The 21091-nt window shown below is 34.8% G+C and overlaps 1 protein-coding gene across 1 annotated transcript; it reads left to right on the forward strand.

Moving 5' to 3' along the window:
• Nucleotides 1-1477: 1477 nt before the first annotated feature.
• On the forward strand, nt 1478-8765 carry LOC142636833 (GDSL esterase/lipase EXL3-like). Its single transcript, XM_075811131.1, has 5 exons — nt 1478-1832; nt 6310-6440; nt 7337-7570; nt 7860-8115; nt 8242-8765. The coding sequence occupies exons 1-5, from the start codon at nt 1550-1552 to the stop codon at nt 8430-8432; spliced, it is 1095 nt and encodes a 364-aa protein (XP_075667246.1). The 5' UTR covers nt 1478-1549; the 3' UTR covers nt 8433-8765.
• Nucleotides 8766-21091: the final 12326 nt, after the last annotated feature.

Here is a 21091-nt window from a genome sequence, read left to right on the forward strand (position 1 = left end):
TTATGTGAAGCAAATTAATTTCAATTGTCTTAGATATTACAGAGAAAATGGGCTTTTACCAATTTCGCTCAAAACAAATAACAAAATGCTCCTGTTCACAACACTTATATAATCTATCATAGATGGTAAACTGTTATTGGTTTTAATTTGAATTTAGAATTTAAATTTATTTCTTACCTACCCATAATAGGTAATAACAACCTAATATTTAATATTTGTTGTGAAAATATTATGGATGTATCTTTTCTTTTTTATTTATTTATTATATTAAATGTGGTAAATGAATAAAGGGTTTTGTTTTTAGTGTGACGGAGAACTATAAACCAATATTATTAAAAGTTAACTAATTGCCGTTATTTGTTCAAAAAAAAAATTCTGTTATAAGAGAATTCTACTCCGTGATTTAGTTGCAGTCTATTAAACATATATATATTCTTTCTTTCTTTTTTTTTCTTTTTTTGGTATTTAACAAGTTTAATTATATTTTTGAAGTAAAGTAATCTTTATATTTTACAATCCTTATCATGTAAATTCATTTATATTTATATAAATATAATACAAAATATTTACTACTTACTGCATCAAACACAATTTTGTTCCAGTTAGGTCAAACCTCAATTTTCTAAAATCTAGCATACTATCTTTAAAGCAGTTATCATCTTGTAGTGCAAACTTAACTAATTCACTTCATTTTTTTTTTTTTGGTACCGTTTTGATTCCCCCACCGACCTTTCAAACTTTAAACCATATTTGATATTTATACTTTTAAGAAAGAAGAGAATTTTTTATTTTTTTTTATCCTCAAACTTCAAATATTTCGAATGAAGACATTTATGAGTCAAATCATTTTTACCCAACCATCGAATTATAAAAAAAAAATTAAAAAAAAAAACTTTCATGATTGTAATAAAGTGGGCAGAGGAGATAACATCAACTATATTGTTTATTACATTCACAAAAAAAAAAAAAAAAAAAAAACTATATTGTTTATTGCAGTCATATAACATAGAGTTTTGTACACTTTACAGCTAGATCAGCTTATTTCTTGTGTGTGCGCATTAAATGACGTAACAGTTCTATTACTTTTTTGACAAAATTTTTATCTCTTTCTTTTAGTTTTTGCCATTTTTTCAGTTTTGTAGGTACTTTTTATTTTTTATTTTTTTTTTGATGTTTTCTAACAAAATTTTGTCTTTTTTGCACTTAACAAGCTTGTTAACATTTTACATTTTTTATAGGCAAATGTTAACCAGCACAGGTGTGGTATTGGTTATGAATGTACTTTTCATACAAAAAGCTATAAAAGATTGTAAAAATGTGTAAAAAATAGTATAAAGCTATAAAAAGTTTTTTTTAAAAAAAAGACAAAAAAATTGTAAAAATAAAGTAAAAAAACTGTTGTTAACGGGTAAGATGTCCGTTAACACATTCCTTTTTTATAATATATATACACAAAGGGTACAACCCAAATGAGACAAATACAAATCAACACTTTTTCTGTCACCTAGCAGTGGCGACCAAGCAAAGATTCATCTAGCTAAAAAAAAGAATGCAGTTCCTCTTTAGTTTGTCTTCTTTTTCTTCTTCTGCTATAGTATTGTTTAGTCTCATTGCCTTTGTTCTTTTCTGCAACACCAATGCTGTTGTAAGGCTACCACCAAATATTTCGCTGCCTGCAGTTATAGCTTTTGGAGATTCAATCGTGGATACAGGCAACAACAACCATCTAAAAAGTCTAATTAAGTGCAATTTCGCTCCGTATGGGAACGATTTTAGAGGCAAAGTTCCAACAGGTAGATTCGGCAATGGAAAGGTCCCAGCAGACCTAGTAGGTATATATCTCTCTCTTTCTCTCCCTTCTTTGCATATGTAGTGGTCTTTTGATCTTTTTTACATTGGGGTTTGTTTGTTTTCCATCTCTATTATGTTATTTGACTTGAAAAGTTCAAACTTTAACATGGTCCTCGGTAAAATTACAGTAATTTGACCCAAAGTAACAAGTAGACCACCTTTACTAGCATGTAAATTTTTTCTTTTATTAGAGGTTTTAGTGTGTCATGGTAGGCAATTTTATACTATTGAGGAAAACTTTCTATTTTTATTCATTAGAGCATTCCCATCAAGAAATCTAAAATTTTAGCATTTGATACTTCAGAAACCTATTTTATTTATTATATTATTCCACTTTAAAATACATCAAACATCAAAATTTTTATATTTTTATATTTTTTACCATTTCATTTAAATAATATAAATGATTCATTAAAATAATAACTAAACAGCTACACAAAAATCTATAGCAACTAGCCAACCCCCTCCTCCACCACCCCTACCACCTCTCCACTTGCCATAACCACCATTGTAGCAACCACAACCCACCATAGATACCACCACCGCAAGTCACAGCACCACCGTGGCAACTACAAAACAATTCTAAAGGTGAAAAGCACTATAAATAGAACAAAAACATTACAATATAAGTATGTAACAAACAATAAAGTTTCTGGTTTCACTTTGACTCTTTTTCCCCCTCCATTTTCTCAACAATGAAACAAAGCATTAAAGTAAGCAGAGTATAAAGGAAACTCTGAAAGTGAAAAAGAATACAAATTGAACGAGCCCCATTATAATTTAACCCAAGAAAAACACCATAAAAAATCTCTATTTCCAATTTTATATTTTCCTTTCCTCCATTTTCTCGGCAAGTAAACAGAGATTCAAGGAAACTCTGAATGTGAAAAAAAAAACAAAAAATTGATCTAACCCATTATAATTGAACCAAAAAATCAATACATTAATATCTCAATTTCCAATTTTGATTTTTCTTTCTCTCCATTTTTTGGGAAACCAAACAAAGAGTAGTATTTAACGAAAAAATAGAGTATGAAAGAAGAAACAATAAAACAAACCAGTGCCATTGGATCCAACAAGGAGGAAGCGATCACCGAAGTGAAGAGAGAGAGAGAGAGAGAGAGAGAGAGAGAGAGAAATCTTCGATTAAAGGAGTGGAACCCGGCGGAGGATGACTGTCGATTCTCAAGTACGTGAATTTTAGATTGTTGATCTCTATCATTGGCTCTGACTTTTCACTTTGCTTCAAACCCACCACCACCACCCACCCACCTCGTTCTCAACCCCAACCAAAACCCACCACCCCGATCTCAACCCCATCAAAATCGTTGCCAAGCACCACCGATACCCACCAAACATTACAACCACAATTCCGGTCACAACAAAAACCACCAAGAAACCACCACCACAAGAACCACAAAAAACCGCCATAAGAACCACAAGACACCGACCACAAAAACCACAAGAAAACACACAACATGCCGATCTTCACATCGGTCTCCACGTCGATCTCCTCCACACTGATCTCAAGCCATCACGCCGTTCTCCTCACCACCAAGCCAATCTCAAACGTACGATCTTGTTGTGAGGAAGTAAGGAAATGAGAGAGAGAGAGAGAGAGAGAGAGAGAGAGAGAGAGAGAGAGAGAGAGTGAGGAAATGAGAGAGATGTGGGAGACGGAGATAGAACTAGAGAAATCAGAAAGGAGAGAGATGTGGGAGACAAAGAGCTGGAGAGAGAATAAAGAAATTAATAAAATATTATACAATCTTGCTACAGTGCACTCTAATTTTTTAGAGTACACTGTAGCAAGATTGCAAATTTTATAACATATACAAGTTTTGATGGAGTGGAATTTTTGAGTTTTAGATGCTAAAAAATAGCATTTATAGCATATATAAGTCTTGACGAGAATGTTCTTAGAGCACTCTCATCAAGCATGTTAAATGTGTCAAATGTCAAATATTTGGCATTTGACACATCAAAACACCAAAAAACTACCTTCATCAGATGTTCTATATGTTTCAAAATTTTGAAACATGCTACAGTCATATTCCATGTTTAGAATGGTACGGCCAAGTATTCTCTAATGTTTAATATTATTTTATTCTCTTTTCCCTTTTCTCTCTCATATGACTGTTGTCCTTCTCCCTTTTCCTTTTTGTTTTTTCCTCTTTTCTCTTTGCACTCTTCTCTCTTCTCAGACAACTCTCGTTACTCTCCTCCCTCTTTTCGATGGTGGTGGTTGTGATTCCCGAGGATTCAAATGGTAGTGGCAGATCTTGATGGTGCTAGCTGTTGTGGCAGTGGATCATGGTGGTTGGGTCCATAAATCCTTCATTTTTTCTGTTTTGAGGTCTCCTTCTATTCATTTTTCAACCAAACACCTCAAGTAAATTCATTTTTGCATTGATTAAACCAAAATTTCTTTATTTTTGGGTTGATTTTTGGTGGTCATAGGTTGGGTCGTGGGTTTGTTTAATTAATGGGTTGTGGGTGGTGGCTATGGCTTGGCTTTGCTGGGTTGACTTTTTATTGATTTGTGTTTGATATGCTTGGTAACTTGGTTTGATACTAGATTTGGTTTGGCTAATTTGAGTTTGATGTTTGATTTGTGTTTGATCTATTGGGTTTTGATAAGAAATAAAGTTGAACTGGGGAGGAGGAGAGAGCTTCAAAGAGACTGTGGTTTGTGGGTTGATTTTGGTGGTTGTGGTTTTTTTTTTTTCTTGGTGATTTTGGCTGCAACAATTTTTTTAGTTTATTTTTTTTATTTTTTATTTTTATTATTATTTTTTAAGGTGGTGTTGGTGGTTGTGGGTTTGTGCTGGCGTTGCCGCAGTGGTTGTTGCGGCAGGGGTTGTGCCGTTGTTGTTGAGGGAGGAATTTAATATATTATTTTAATATGTTATAAATATTATTTTAATGTATAGAATTGAAGTATAAAACATCTAATAAATGAGATATTGTAAAATGATGTGGTAAAATAATAAAGTAAGTTCTTAGTGTGTCAAAATAACATTTTTATGGAAGAGTTAATGAATATACTTTTACTCTGCTTTAGATCTCAGTTCCACTTCCCAATAACCAATCAATGGAGTCATTTTTTGCATGTGAGTGCATGGGTGATAGTTCTCGCACCTCTACGTGCACTGCTTTCTCAGTTTGCCCTTAATCTTGGCAGAAGTTAGACGCAACCAGTCAGTCTAGTCTGCCCTTCTTTCTTTCTTTCCGTCTCTATGTTTTGGTTGAGAGAGAGACAGAGATACAGAGAGAAAGAGAGGTGACTTAAAATTTAAATTGGGTTAAGGCAAAAAGGTCGAAGAGAAATAAAAGAAATTCAGATTAAGTATTTTCATTCATTATTTGTTTAGTATATGTTGGATTCTCAAAAAAAAAAGAAAAAAGAAAAAAGGGTTTGTGGTCTATGTATTTTGACTATTTTCATAATTAAGATGATAACGTTATAATACTAAAAAAACAAAGTACCTGAAAGAAAGCTGGTCTTGACAGTCCATTTGTCCCACAATCTGGCTTGCTTTAAATGCCTTGTCCGGTAGTTGAGTAGTGGAGACCCAGTGACGACGAGAGAGAGAGAGAGAGAGCGAGAGAGACAGAGAAGAATAATGGCTCTATTTTATATTCTTGCAATTTGCGGAATGAGCATCAGATGAATCTATGATATTTGTAGTCTTTTTACAACCAAAAAAAGAAAGAAAGAAGAAGATATGTGTACTCTTTTAGTTATCACTTATCAACAAGGCCCAAATGAGTTTGTACGAATTATGCTCGTCAGGGATAATTGGGTTATTTTACTATATAAATAAATTGCACGCTGAACTTTTAAAATTAGGTCCGGTTAATGTATATTTTTAAGTATATATTAAATCATTTATTTATGAAAATATTTTTTTGAGAATTGAAAAAACTCTCAATATTTTTTTAATTTTTAAGAAAATATTTTCAAAAATAGTTAATTATTATGTGCCTTAGATAACACATTAACAAAATTCTTTAAAATTTATCATATAATTTGGCGGTGAAAGTAAACTGCATGGGAATTCTTGTTCTTTTGTAGAATTTATCCCCATCCATAATCTCCCACCTGAAGTTCTTGTTGAGAACCTGGGTCTGGATGATGGGGTTGGATTCTCTTTTGTTTGCTAATAATAATACATTATTCAATCAAGTGTTATGATTTAACTGCATATTTTGATATTTTTAACAAATACTTTATATAGGGTTTAAATATAAAAATACTTTATTAGGGTTTAAATTCTCTTATTGTTGTAACTATCACATTATTAATAAAAAGTATATATTAAAAAAAGCAATAATACTACATGCATTTTAAATAGCTCTTAAAAGCACTAGCAACAATTATATATATATATATACACACACACACATGTACTTGTCCAAATTTATTTTACTATCTAATTTTGTTTCAACTTTTAGCTGAGGAATTGGGAATTAAAGAGCTTGTACCAGCATATTTAGATCCACACTTGCAACCTCAAGAGCTCAAGACAGGTGTATGTTTCGCTTCAGGTGGCTCAGGGTATGATCCATTGACACCCAAAATAGTGGTATGCATATACAATTTTGTTACTTTCCTTTTGGATTTAAATTCTGTTAGACTATTTATAATACTCATACATGCCCCATCTATTTCTTTTCCACTTAAAACTTTTTAAAAATTAAGTATAGATAGCTCCATATTGAAGATCACTGTAATCTATCCCTATTTACTTCATTACTAAAAAGAATTATTACTTCTCTAAAAAAAATGTAAATAAAAAAGTACTACACCTTGATTCCCTCTCAAATACAAATATAGGACTTGGGCTTTCTTTTTGGATGACCAGGATTCTTGCTTTGGGTCCAAACCGAAGAAAAGACCTTTAGGATTTGGTAATGTCTAAGTAAACCATAGAATATAATGATGATGTATCTATTGGTGGTGGGCTAGCATGCCTTTTGGTTTTTTTTTTTTTTTTTTTGGGCATAATGGGCCAGCCGTTAGCAAGCGAAAATTATATCCTGCACCCGGCATATATGCCGGGTATAGGATATACCGCCTCGTTAGCAAGGGTCTCTCCATTGTGTTAATATGTGGATTGTGGAGTACATATAAAATTAATAAAAAAGATAGTCCATTTAATTTGGCTCAAACGAAACTTAGTGATTTATTTAAATACTAATATAGGTAGATAGTCTTATAAATCATCATAAATTAATTGGACGAGATTAATGGTATGCTTAGATTGAGGGGAAGGGAAGGAGAGTAGAGTAGAGTAGAGTAGAGTAGATTTTGCCCAAAATTAGCTTATTTTCAGTCAACTCTACTCTACTCTATTCTCCTCTACTCCCCCTCATTTCTCCTCCATCCAAACAGGCCCTAAGATAGCTAAATTTTTTCCTTTACCTACATGCTTTGTGCCTACTATTCTCTCTCTTATTCCATTTTTTTTTCTTCCAAAAGTCGGTCCTATCTTTGGACGATCAATTGGGAATGTTCAAAGAATACATAGGGAAGCTTAATGGAATTGTTGGAATGGAGAGGACAAAGTTCATCTTGGCCAATAGTATATATCTCGTGGTGGTAGGTAGTGACGACATTGCCAATACATATTTTGTTGCCCATGCACGAGAATTGCAGTACGATATCCCTTCTTACACTAACCTTATGGTCAACTCTGCTTCCGAATTCTTAAATGTAAGTTTTCATCTCCTCAATTTAACATCCATCACTCATTGGCTTTCTTTGTTATACTCATTATTGTTCCCAAACTCTAATTTTCCCCTACAAGAATAATCGTAGCAAAGGGAGTAGTGCTATCATTGGTGGGTTAAAAAGTGATTTCAGTGATATCTTCAGATTAGAACCAGTTTATTACTTTGGATTTGTTATGAAAATATTGTGGATGTAACATTATTCTAATAACAACACTGATAGTCGCTATATCTCTCTGTGACTAATTGATGTGTCTTGTTATGTTTTTAAGCAAATATATGCGCTAGGGGCACGAAGGATTGCAGTATTCAGTGCACCGCCAATAGGATGTGTGCCATCACAGCGAACTCTGGCCGGAGGATTACATAGAGGGTGCGCAGATAAGTACAACGCAGCAGCAAAGATGTTCAACTCAAAACTTAATGCCAATATAGACTCCCTTAACAGGAACCTGCCCAACAGTAGGATTGTCTATATTGATGTTTACAACGCTCTACTTGATCTCATTGAAAACCCTGAAAATCATGGTAAATCATTAATATTATTACTACTATTATATAACCATTACCATTACTGTGTTTCATCAATGTACCTTTCCTATCATCTTGATCATAATTTCTGATTTCTTCTTGTTTTTTTAATATGTAATGCAGGCTTCCATGTTGTGGAAAAAGGGTGCTGTGGTACAGGGGTTATAGAGGTAGCTATACTGTGTAATCCAGCATCTTCCATTTGTGAAAATGCGTCTGATCATGTATTTTGGGATAGTTATCATCCCACTGAAGCAGCATACAAAGCCCTTATATCTTCACTCCTCCAAAGGTACCTCAGTAGCTTCTTTTGAGGCAACCAACATAGCCAAAGTTTCTTCAAGTTGAATTGCACCACTTACTCTTATTTATTTCAATTGGCTCGTCTAAGTCATATTCTCAAGTTCAATGGCGATTCCGGCTTTTCATTCATGATATATAACTATTTATATGTCAATTTAGGATTGGATTGTTTTCCCCCTACAATTGTCACCATAGGTAGTCATGGTTTCCACAATAAAACATTGTGGTACGTACGGTATTAGTTTCTTACATGTGTGTTTCAATGAGTTGAAGTGTGTAACATTACAGAACTATTAAGTATTCTATAAATTTGGCTCTACTTATTACACATGCTATTTGCATTCCATCAAGAGGATGTAAATTGATTGCTTTTTCTTTGCTATGTGTTAAAAATACTGAATGAATGTATTGTATTTCTCAAGTGATAGAATATACAAGAGTGCCTTTATATAAGAAGCAAATGTGTGTAGTTCAAGTAAGAGTGTAGTATAAGTAAACAAGGTGGGCCTAAAGCCCAAAACCTATTACACGTTAATAGCCCCCCCTTAAATTCAAGGTGGGTGTGAGACCAACTTGAGGTTGTTAACCAAAGCACGAAGGCATCCCTTAGGATGTAACTTGGTGAAGATATTTGCAAGTTGATCTTTAGAGGACAACTTGGAGCACCATGGACAAGATGATAACAAATAAAATGATAATCGATCTCGATGTGTTTAGACTGTTCATGGAAAACGTCATTGTGAGCAATATGAATGACACTCTAGTTGTCACAATTATAAAGAGGAGTAGCAGATGATGTGAACACACCTAAGTTCTTAAGAAGTCATCGTAGTCAAAGGAGCTCAGATGTGGTATCAGCAAGGGCACGATTTTGCTTCAGTATTGGAGCAGGCTATAAGAGTTTTGTTTCTTGCTTCGCTAAGAAATCAGAGAAGAACCAAGAAGAAAGCAATAACCAGCGGTGGACCTGCGATTAGTGGGATCTCTTGCCCAATCAACATCAGAGAATGCATGAAGAATAAGAAGGGATTGAGCAGAGTAGAAAAGACCATGGAAGAGAGTGCCTCTTAGGTATCGAAGAATGCGTAGAATAACAGCATAGTGAGTTAATCATGGAGCAGATAGATACTAGCTCACTAGGTGAATAGCATTGGAAATGTTTGGACGAGTGATAGTGAGATAAACTAGGCTGCTAACTAATCGTCTGTAAAGAGAGGGATTAAACAATGGTTTCTCCCCCGAGGGAGTCAGATGTGCATTTAGTTCAACTGGAGTGTCAACAGTCTTGCTATTAGTGAGTCTAGCTCGAGAAAAAAGTTCAGAAGCATACTTGGCCTGAGTAATATAAGGACCATCAGTGGAATGAGTGATTTTTAGACCCAAGAAGTAGCTGAGATGTCCAAGATCTTTCATCTCAAACTGCTGAATGAGAAAATCCTTGAGTTCTCGAATTCCACTAAGGTTATCATTAGTTATGATCATATCATCCACATATAGGAGAAGTAAGATGGTGTCTTTTTCAGTGCGACGAATAAATAAGGTAGAATCATAATGACTGGCAATGTAACCCAAGCGAGAGATAGTAGAGCTGAACTTGGCAAATTAAGCTTGTGGAGCTTGTTTAAGGCCATAAAGTGCATGTTGAAGGTGACAAATCTTGTTTGGTTCAATAGAGAGACTAGGAGGAGGTTGCATATAAACTTCTTCTTTTAAATTCCCATTAAGGACAATATTTTTGACATCCATCTGAAAAAGGTCCCATTTACTAGCAGTGGTAACAGCTAAGAGGGCACAAAAATAAGAGATTCGAGTAACCGGAGCAAAGGCCTCTTCATAATCAATCCCATACTCTTATGTAAAACTTTTGCAACAAGATGAGTTTATATCGCTCAATGGACCTTTCAGAGCGAGTCTTAATCTTGTAGATCCACTTACAATAAACCACAGATTTCCTAGGGGGGAGAGTCACCAAATTCTAAGTATGGTTTTTGGATAATGTGTCAAGTTCCTCTTTCATTTCAATCTGTCATAAAAGGCCAGTGAAGGCCTCATGATAGATGTGAGGCTCGTGCAGTGTAGCAAGGGTAATATAACAATGATAGTAAAGTAAATGTGCATGAATGAATCTTACCCGAGTTGAGTGACAAGGTGGAATGTTTTGTGTAAGATCTTTAGGCAGAGCAAGAACAGGAGACCCAAGCTTAGGGTTGGGTGGCTCATTTTTGACATGTTCATCTTCCAGTTGTTCATTAGAAGGTGATCTAGGAGAGGCATAAAAAATATCTAGTGGTTAGATAGAGAAGTCTATAGGAGGATTAGGACTAACTATAGAAGGAATATGTAGCTCATTTAGAAAAAGATCCAAGATAGAGGAGGTAGATAGGAAGGCACGAAAGTGAGAGAGCTCGACAAAGGAGCGATATTCCTAAAAGACAACATTGACGGAGATACGAAGATGATGAGAGATACGAAGATGATGAGAGATAGGATTATAACACTGATACCCCTTTTTATTTCACCATATCCAAGAAAATAACAAAGTCTAAACTAAGGCTCAAGTCTGTTATGCTCATGTGGCTGAAGAAGAATGAAAATAGGCATAATCGAAGGAGTGGTGATAGTCTGAAGGTGATCCAAAAAGACGCTTATATGGAGTTTGATTTTGGATAACAGGGTTGGGAATGCAATTAATAGCATGAAGAACATGAAAAGAAACTTCACCCCAAAAAGGAGCGGGAACTTTGACAGAGAGAAGGAGAACACGAATAGTGTCAAGAATGTGACGAAATTTTTGTTCGGCTCTACCATTTTGCTGAGAGGTACTTGGACAAGTTAGTTGATGAATAGTGCCATAGAAATGCAAAACAGCTTGGAAAGCATTTTGAGTGTATTCAAGAGCATTATCAGATCATAAAATTTTGATACATTTGGAAAATTGAGTTTCAACCAATTTTGCAAAATTAGAATATATTTGCAATAATTCAGAACGATGTTTTATATGAAAAATTCAGCTATAGCGAGAATAATCATCAATAAAGACAACAAAATATCGAGATCCACCAATACTAAAGACAAAGGAAGGCCCCCAGACATCAGAATGAATTAAGTCAAAGATATCAGTGGACACTGATTCACTAGTATTGAAAGGCAAAGCTGGCTGTTTCCTTATCTGACATGAAATACAATCAAAATTTTTTGTGGACTTTGAACCTAACAAACCTCTAGAAGCCAAGTGTTGTACCTGAGAAGAGGATGCATGACCAAGTCGGGTATGCCAAAGTGTAAGGGAAGGAATAGAAGAAATTGTAGCAGTTGCAGTAGCAACAAAAACATGAGCAATAGGTGGAAGATGAAGGTTGTCCATAGGAAACATACGCCCAATTCTAGGACCGGTTCCAAGCTCTTGTCCCGTCCTTGGATCCTGCACAATACATCCTGAATAATTAAAGGTAATGCGATAACCCAACTCAACTAATTGTCCCACAGAAAATAAATTGTAAGAAAGGTTATGAACATTAAAGACCCTAGAAACTGAGAGGCTGGAGGTCGAGATAGAACCTATATTATGACCAAACATTGTGGAACCATTAGCTGTGCAAATATTAAGAGGGTGTGGTACAAGTTCAAGTTGAGAAAATAAGAATGAGTGAAGTGTCATGTGATTGCAACAAGCAGAATCCATAAGTCAATAGGAAGGAGACATACCAGATGAAACTGAGAGAGAAGAGGAATAATATGCATTACCAATCATACGAATGATATTAGCAATTATGTTTTGAAGGTCAACTGTGGAAATGGTGATAATGGATCCAAAAGACTTGGAATTTGCGAAGATGGGAGCCATTGGTTGGATACTCATAGTATTAGCAACAGTAGCAGCAGAAATGGAAACAACTGATTTGTTGCGTTAATAGCAAGTCTCAATATTATGGCCAAAAGATTTGCAAAAATTGCAAAAACATTTGTTGGATTGTCGGCTACGATTGTTGCAAAAAGAAGAAGACCTGTCCTTAATCTTCATTTAGAAGCAAAATATGCAAAAATGGACCGCAAATATAAAATCTATGTGAAAAACCTGGTAATGAGCACCTAGACTGCAAAAATTCAAACCTGACAAAAATGTCAACGGTCAAACCCTAAAGTCAACAGTCAACTTTTGCAGAAGTCAACGATGACGTAGACAAGATGATGTCAGCAAACAACTAGGGCTGACGTATCAGGTGACGACATTAGTGAGATTCCTGGTGGCACATGAGTTGTACGAACCGAGCTTCTTCTGGCGCGTGGAGTGCGTGGTGTGTTAGATGTGGATGATTTCGGTGGGGCTAAGTAGATCAGGCGACGATCTACACAATGATATGTCTTGTGTTCTGATCGGAGGTCTGAAGTGAAGATTCGACGAGGGCAGTGATCTTGGTGGCAGAGAGTGAGATTTTGGTGACGAAGATTCAACCTTGAGGACCTCTGACGACGGTAGAGCTGTCAGGAAAGGGCACCAAAAAAATAAGGTTTACTGACCGGAGAAGTTAAGGCAGCAAATAATACCAATAAAGACAACTGCAAAACGCAAGAAAATTAGAGTAATAGCTCTAATACCATCTTAGAAATTTTGAATGAATGTATTGTACTTCTCAAGTAATAGAATATACAAGAGTGCCTTTATATAGGAGGCAGATGTTTGTTGTACAAGTAAAAGTGTAATACAAGTATGTGTATAGTACAAGTAAACAAGGTGGGCCTAATGCCCACAACCTATTACACGTTAGACATTAACACTATGTTGCCTCAAACACGTGTCTATAACAAAAACAATGCCTTGGATTAATTATAGTTGGTAAGCATTGATTACCGCAGTTCGTTTAATACCACGTGGCATCACTTGCTAAAATTCTCCTCAAGACAGAGCAAGGATTTTTGTTGGGTTCTAAGACTTTAGGTTTAAATGTATTAGAACTTCATTTTGTAATGTTGGCAAACCATGATTGAAACGTTTAGTCTTGTTTTTAGATTTGCTCAAAGTATGATTATGTGTAAAGTTGGAATCAAGTGCGCTGTAGGATTTATTGTGTAAATCTGCCTGGCTTGATCGATCGAAAATTAGACTCGATGAATTGAAACTCATGCAGATTGTTTTTTTGTAGAATTTTTCCAACTCAGCCCAAGCCCGGTTTGATGTGTAGGGTTTTATGTTTTGCCCTAGGTATAAAAGGGAAAACCCTAACCACGTTTTAGATGTTGTTATAGTTGTTGTTTATGCTATGTATGTGAATCTCTTGTGAGATCTAGAGGTGTTTACCTTCACATATACTTAGAGTTATCAAGATTGAGATTGATGTCGAGAGCATGGTGATCATTTAGTTGCTGCATTAAAAGCTTAAAGATACACAAGTGAGAGTGCTTGTACTTGCTGTGAATCTAAGAAAGAAATAGTCCGTGGACTCGGAGCTATCACATGGTCGTGGTAGTAAGTTTTCTATTCAAGGTAGCAATAAAATATTAGTGGTCTAAGTTGCTATTATGTGAACTTCAGTTCTTTCATAGTGGATTCGTTTTACCTTGAGGATAGCTAGGTTAAATCCTCCCCAGGTTTTTTGGTTTGGTTTTCCTAAGTTATCATATCGTTGTGTTATTTATTTTTCGCACTGTTTCAATGATATGATTTATATGTGTTAACCTAGATTTGCATAATTTACCTACGTTAATTACTTGGCTAAATAACTAGGTTAATCTAGTTGTATTTAAGGGGTCTAAAAACGTACAAGTGGTACTTTGGTCCTTGACCCCTGTTGTCATGGAACACGGCCACTCTCTTGTAATCCCATCTTACTTTGATGGGAACAATTATGATGGGAACAATTATGCTTACTGGAAAGTAAGGATGAAAGCATTCCTGAAATCCATTGATGAGAGAGTTTGGAATTCCGTTGAGTACGGATGGGAGAAACCCACTACTCCAGTTAGTGAGTGGCAAACTTCTCAGAAAGAAGCAGCCGCGTTTAATAGCAAAGCTATGAATGCTATATTTAATGCTATTTCTATGGAGGAATTCAAGAGAATCTCAAATGTTGAGGTTGCTCATACTGCTTGGAATATTCTCCAAACTATGCATGAAGACACAAAGGCAATTAAAATCAATAAGTTGCAACAGTTAACAACTAGATTGGAAAGCATTAGGATGTTTGATGATGAAAGTATTGATGAATCCTATGCTAAGCTTAATGATATTGTTAATTCTGCTTATAATTTGGGTGAAATCTATGATCAACCTAAAATTGTTAGGAAGATACCTAGATATTTGACTGAGGATTTTAGACCCAAAGTAACCGTAATCACTGAAAGTAAGGATGTGGACTCCATCCCTGTTGATGAACTTGTAGGATCTCTTCAGTCCTATGAGTTGGACCTACTTAAGACAAGAAAATTCAAATCAATGGCTCTTAAGTCTGTTTATGATGCTAATGTAAATGGATTTGATGATGAACTCTCAGCTACAACGATTGCCTATCTTGCTAAGAATTTTAGAAACTTTCTTAGAAACAATAACAGAAGGGCAAGAGGTAAAAACAATGTGAACCTAGAAATTTTAAGAGGAATGATCCCACTAAGGTGAATAACATTGAAAAATCCAAAGAGAAAGTAGGTTAACTTTCTAATAATTCTATAGGTCAACAATGTTTTGGTTGTCAAGGGTACGGTTATGTAAAATCTGAATGTCTAACATTCTTGAGGTCTAAGGGTAAGGCTATGGCTGTAACCCTTAGTGATGATGAAGTTTCTGATAATGAGTCTGGTAGTGATGAGGATGGAAACTTCATTGCTTTCACTGCTACTGCTATAGTTGATGAAAGTGTTGCTGTTGAGGAAAACCCTTCTAACGGGAAACTCTCTGAGGATGCAGATTTGCAAGAAGCCTATAATAAACTTTGCAAAGTAGCTGCAAAGGATGCTATGAGTGTTGATTTAGGCTTAAAGAAAATTGCATCTCTTGAACTTGATAAGAAAAATTTGCTTGTGAAATTGTTTGATGCTAATGAATTGTTGAATAATGTGAAGACTGAGAACATGCTTTTGCTTGATAAAGTTAAGAATTTGGAACTTGAACTGTCTGTTGCTAGAGAACAAACTAATAGGTTTACAAGCTCCAAACTTGAGCACATGCTGAGTGTTCAAAAGTCTCCCTCAGACAAAACTGGTTTAGGTTTTGTAGAAAGCATCTCTGAGCCTGAAACTCATTCCACAAACTTTGTTCCTTCTTCTAAGCTCCCCGTGAGTGAGGTTGTCAAATCTGTAGAAGTTACACCTCCTAGGAAAATTAGGATTGACTTTCAAGAATCTAAATCTAAGACTCCTAACCCTTCTAAGGGCAAGTTGCATGATAGACATGCATGGGTTTGTCATTTTTGTGGAAATTCTGGGCACATTCGTCCAAACCGTTTCAAGGTTCTAGCTGCTAAGCAAGCAAATAAGCCAAAAGTACTTTGTGTCTCAAGCACAAGATCCTATGGTACTTATTGGTGAGTTGGTAAAGGCTTTAAACCTTTATTCTAATTCTAGAGTTGCTCAGGATTCTAAAATGAATAATAACTCCAATACTAGAGTTGCATCTAAAAATTTTTGGATGCAAAATGCTCAATCTAATTGAGTCTTTTTGACATGGTCCTTGTGCTTCATCTCTCTACTCTTTGTGACCTTTTTTCTTTGTTGTTTTTTTTTTAGGATTTTCATTGCATAACATTCATGCATTTCATTTTAGGATTTATTTGTTATTCCTTTTCAAAATAAAAAAAAGGAAAGGAAAGCAAAATGTGTTTTGCATTATTTTTCTTGGATTTAAAATCAAGGTTGGCCAATTTATCTTTGCATAACATGTTCATGTACTTTGTTTAGCTTGGATGAGCTTACTTTATTGCACTTTACTAGTTTGAGTTTTGTAGTGCATGTTGTGTGAGAAGATGTTTATAGTTTTTGATCACATGATCTTGATCTTGAAATCACATGCTTTTGATTGTCGGACTTGAACTTAATGAAAAATGCATAAATAACCATTTCACCACTATTTACTAGCTAATCATGAACACCTTAGTGCATATCATATAATCTTGTGCTCGAGAAAGTGTAGCACATGCACAAAAAGAACGTAAGGTGTAGTCTCGGTTTAAATGCTAAAATTGGTGTGTACATTATTGGATTATAATTAACTTAATCAAATAAAATTAGTGTGTACATTATCTTGACTATTTTAATAAGTTTCAAATCAAATAAAATTGGTGTGTACATTATGAGGCAAATTCAAGAAACGTACATGATTGCAAGCTTTTATTCTAGGAGATGTGGGAGTTATTTGATGTAACTTTTTAAGCAATAGTCTCTTTTAAATTTATGTGATGGATTTTGTAGAAATTGTGATTGATTACTATCTACTTATCATCTCACATGTATCTTAATGGTTTGCTAGTTACACATACTTTACAAGTTACTCTTCGCTAAACTTGGTACATATTATTGTTTGTGATCTTGTTGTGGCCATCCTAGATTGAAAGAAAGAAGCTTGATTTTGATGCAAAATGTGTTTAAAGAGTTTTTGAGGAAAATTTGATTGAAAATCTTACTTTTGGATAATGAGGGTTATATTCAAGGGTTTTTGAAAAAACTTTTTATCTCATACTCATGCATTTTATTCATAAAATACTATGTTTTGAAGAGTTTCTGCATTAAAATGCTTTGTTTTTCAAAAATTTGTTTTTTTTTTTCTAGTTTTTCGATTGATCGAGTGTGTTTTTCGATCAATCAAAAATGCGATTAAAATTTTGGTTTGAATCTATCTGTTTCGATCGATGCTCGATTGTTACTGGATCAATAAAATGTAATTTTCGATCGATGGAACCTGTTTTTTGATCGATCGAAAATCGTTCAGAAGGTTTTTTAAAAACTTTAGCTTTTCACGTGTTCTTCACTTTTTCAAAACTTTCAAAAGCTTTTCTCTCTCTCTTCGATCGGTCCAGATTCAAAGTTGATTTTTTTGTCGTTTTCCCTCCAACTTTTTGCAAGGTTTTTGTCTTCTAAGGCCGCTAAGACTCTTTTGCCCCTCATTTTTCATTTATTTTCATGTTTCATGCATTTTTTTCATGCATTTTGGGGAGAATTCCGAACCTATGAAAATTGGGGTTTTTGGTGTTTTCAATGAATTCTTTCAAAATTGATCATTAGGTTTTTGTTATGGGATGTTGTTAAACTGATTTTGTGGTTTAGTTTGATCAATTTGTTGAATTGGGAAAAATTGAATTTTCTAGGGCTTGAAACTACTCGATTTGGGGATTTTGTTCAATTGAGCATAAATTGATGAAATTGGCCTGTTTGCTTGATTGATTTGGTCATTAAATTCTATTATCTATCTTTTGTAATGATCAATTGATCAATATGTTGGGATTTTTGAAAGTAGGTTTTCAAAATTTTGGTTTTTTTGATAAAAACTCTATGCTCAAGCCAATTTTGTGATTTTAAAGTGTAATTGAACTTATTCTCACTGCATCAGAGCATGCATCATGTGTTGATATTGTTCATGCATCATATAGATTGTTATTTTCTATATTTTTGTGCTAACTTGCAGCCTACCCTTGATTTTTTTTTCTTCTTTCTTTCTATCTCTTTTGTGTCTATCCTTTTGATCCTTAGCATCATGACAAGGAAGACTAGAGCAAATAGGAAATCTTCCTCTTCTTTTGCCCCTACCTTTGATAATGAGAGATTTCTGAGTGAGAAAAACCAAGAGACGTATGAGAAGCTGAACATTCTTAGGTCTGTGTAGGCTGAGCGGAAAGTAGTGTTAGATGAGATAAATGGTGAGATTCGAAGAAATTTTGAGAGTAGGGGTTGGCTTCCTTTGCTGGACATTTCACATCCCCCTCTGGCTGCCTTGATTAGAGAGTTTTACTCGAACCTCTTTGTCCACTCCTATGATTCCAACACTCTAGTAAGGAGTTAGATACGGGGTGAAGAGTACACCATCACTCCTTCAGTGGTGGCTGCTACTCTTGGGGTGCCTTTGGTTCAGTATCCTGTTTATCCTTACGATGAGTCTCCATCCCTTGATGACATTATGTCATATCTTACTGGGTCTTCTATCTAATGGGATTTTGATTCTCGAATCACTTCTCATGAGTTGACCGAAATTCATCATCTCTTTTTTCGGATTTCGTGTCATTCCATCTGGCCTATCTCTCATCTGCTCACTATTCCTTTAGAGCGATGTGCATTTTTGTATGCGCTTGTCACGGATGCTTCTATGAGTTTTCCTCATCTTTTTATTCGTTCTTTGATTGAGGTTTATAAGAGTAGTTCTATAGCTCATAGTCTATTCTTTCCTGTTTTTATTCATTGAATTTTATTACATCTAGGATTAGATGAGTTTTTGGCGACTGAGCCCATTCTTATTATAGCTCTTATAGGTGCCACCTTTCTTAGGTAAAGGGCTGCTCATATGCGAGCTAGCTTTGAACATCCTAGAGTAGAGTCTTCCTCTGGTGCACCTCATCCTCATCCTCTTTCTATAGGTGATCCAGTTGCTGATGATTATGTCGATCCGATTGCTGCTGCTGCTCCTCCACCATCTACTTCGAATGATTCTAGCATTCGTCATGATTTGGATACTGTCATGACCATTTAGGCGGCTCATGGTCGGTTTTTGGTGGATGTGCTTACTGAGCTTCAGGCTTTGAGAGCAGATTTGGCGAGTTTTAGGCGGTCACCTCCACCACTTGCTTTTGATGATGAGTGAGTGTTTTTTGGCAATTCGTCACAAAAAGGGTAAGTACATATGGATAGGAGTTTTTGCTGATAGGGGGAGATTTTTTGTTGTTTTGGAGCTGTGAAGATTTAGATTGTATCTAGGTGCTTCATCTTGTATTTATATATTTTTTTGGTTGTCTATGATAGGAGGAGATACTATGATATGTTTATTTCTGTTTCTCGTTTCACATTGTGCTACATTGATTATTGATTTATATTTATGAGATTATTCATGATATATGTCTTGTAATTTATGATTATGTGAAATCAAGAATTTATTTTCTTACTTGTATTTTCCACACATGCGTTTATGTGTTTGTTAAGTGTTACAAGAATATATAGGTTGATTCAGTCATGCTGCTATCTACACTTGCAACTGATAGATAGTCGTTAGGTTGAATTTGTTTTTGTTGGGCAATGTTTTGTAATGGGCTGTATTTGTAACTTTGAGCACTTTGTTTAATTTGTATTTTGTCACAGATTGCCAAAGGAGGAGTTTGTTGGGTTCTAAGACTTTAGGTTTAAATGTATTAGAACTTCATTTTGTAATGTTGGCAAACCATAATCAAAACGTTTAGTCTTATTTTTAGATTTGCTCAAAGTATGTTTATGTGTAAAGTTGGAATCAAGTGCACTGCAGGATTTACTGTATAAATCTGCCTGGTTCGATCGATCGAAAATTAGACTCGATCCATCGAAGCTCGTGTAGATTGTTTTTCTGCAGAATTTTTCCAACTTAGCCCAAGCCCGATTTGACGTGTAGGGTTTTATATTTTGCTCTAGGTATAAAAGGGAAAACCCTAGCCATGTTTTAGATGTTGTTGCAGTTGTTGTTTATGCTATGTATGTGAATCTCTTGTGAGATCTAGAGGTGTTTGCCTTCACATATACTTAGGGTTATTAAGATCGAGATTGATGTCGAGAACTTGTTGATCATTCAGTTGCTGCATTAAGAGCTTAAAGATACACAAGTGGGAGTGCTTGTACTTGTTGTGAATCTGAGAAAGAAGTAGTCCGTGGACTCGGAGCTGTCACGTGGTTATGGTAGTAAATTTCCTAGTCGAGGTAGCAATAGGATGTTAGTGGTCTAAGTCACTATTGTGTAAACTTTAATTCTTTCATAGTGGATTCGTTTTACCTTGAGGATAGCTAGGTTAAATCGTCCCCAGGTTTTTTACCAGTTTGGTTTTCCTAGGTTATCATATCATTGTGTTATTTATTTTCCGCACTGTTTCAATGATATGATTTATATGTGTTAACCTAGATTTGCATAATTTACCTAAGTTAATCACTTGGCTAAATAACTAGGTTAATCTGGTTGTGTTTAAGGGGTTTAAAAACGTACAATTTTAGCTTTGTTTGAATTTGAGTAGTTTTATTTTTATTTTTATAAATGTTTTTTTTTACTCCTCTTGCCTTTGATGACACTCGTACAAAAATTGGTGTAAAAAATTGAAGGCTAATTGACCACATTTTCGGTTGTCTTATGACAATAATCAATGGTTAGTTGACCAAGTTTTTTGGTTTTTTTTTTGGTTGTCTTATGAAGAAGAAGAATGTTGGAGAAAATGGGCTTTTGCCTCTTTTTTTTTTTATTATTTTTTTTATATAAAAAAAATCCAACATTTTGCCCCATTTCTCAAACTAATTAAGGAAATGCCTCTGTTTTGAAACTCGATTTTCTAAAAATCTAGTTTCAATTTAAAACTTAATTTTTGGACAATCGAGTTATAATAAACTGAAAATTAAAAAAAAAAAAAAATTCTGGAACTCGAGCTCCATGAACTCGAGTTCCATGCAAGTTTTTATTTTATTTTATTTTAAGTTTGATCGCTCCATACCTATAGTTGCGTTCAAGGAGCCCTATAGTGGCGTTTTAAATGGA

Source organism: Castanea sativa, chromosome 1 (genome assembly GCF_040712315.1).
Source record: "Castanea sativa cultivar Marrone di Chiusa Pesio chromosome 1, ASM4071231v1".
Classification (NCBI taxonomy): Eukaryota; Viridiplantae; Streptophyta; class Magnoliopsida; order Fagales; family Fagaceae; genus Castanea; species Castanea sativa.

What these genes read in the sequence shown, in the direction of transcription:
- LOC142636833 (XM_075811131.1), top strand. Translation starts at nt 1,550, where the DNA reads ATGCAGTTCCTCTTTAGTTTGTCTTCTTTTTCTTCTTCTGCTATAGTA. An exon ending in CATTGACACCCAAAATAGTG is followed by an intron (nt 6,441 to 7,336) that starts GTATGCATATAC and finishes TTCTTCCAAAAG; the next exon opens with TCGGTCCTATCTTTGGACGA. An exon ending in TGAAAACCCTGAAAATCATG is followed by an intron (nt 8,116 to 8,241) that starts GTAAATCATTAA and finishes TATGTAATGCAG; the next exon opens with GCTTCCATGTTGTGGAAAAA.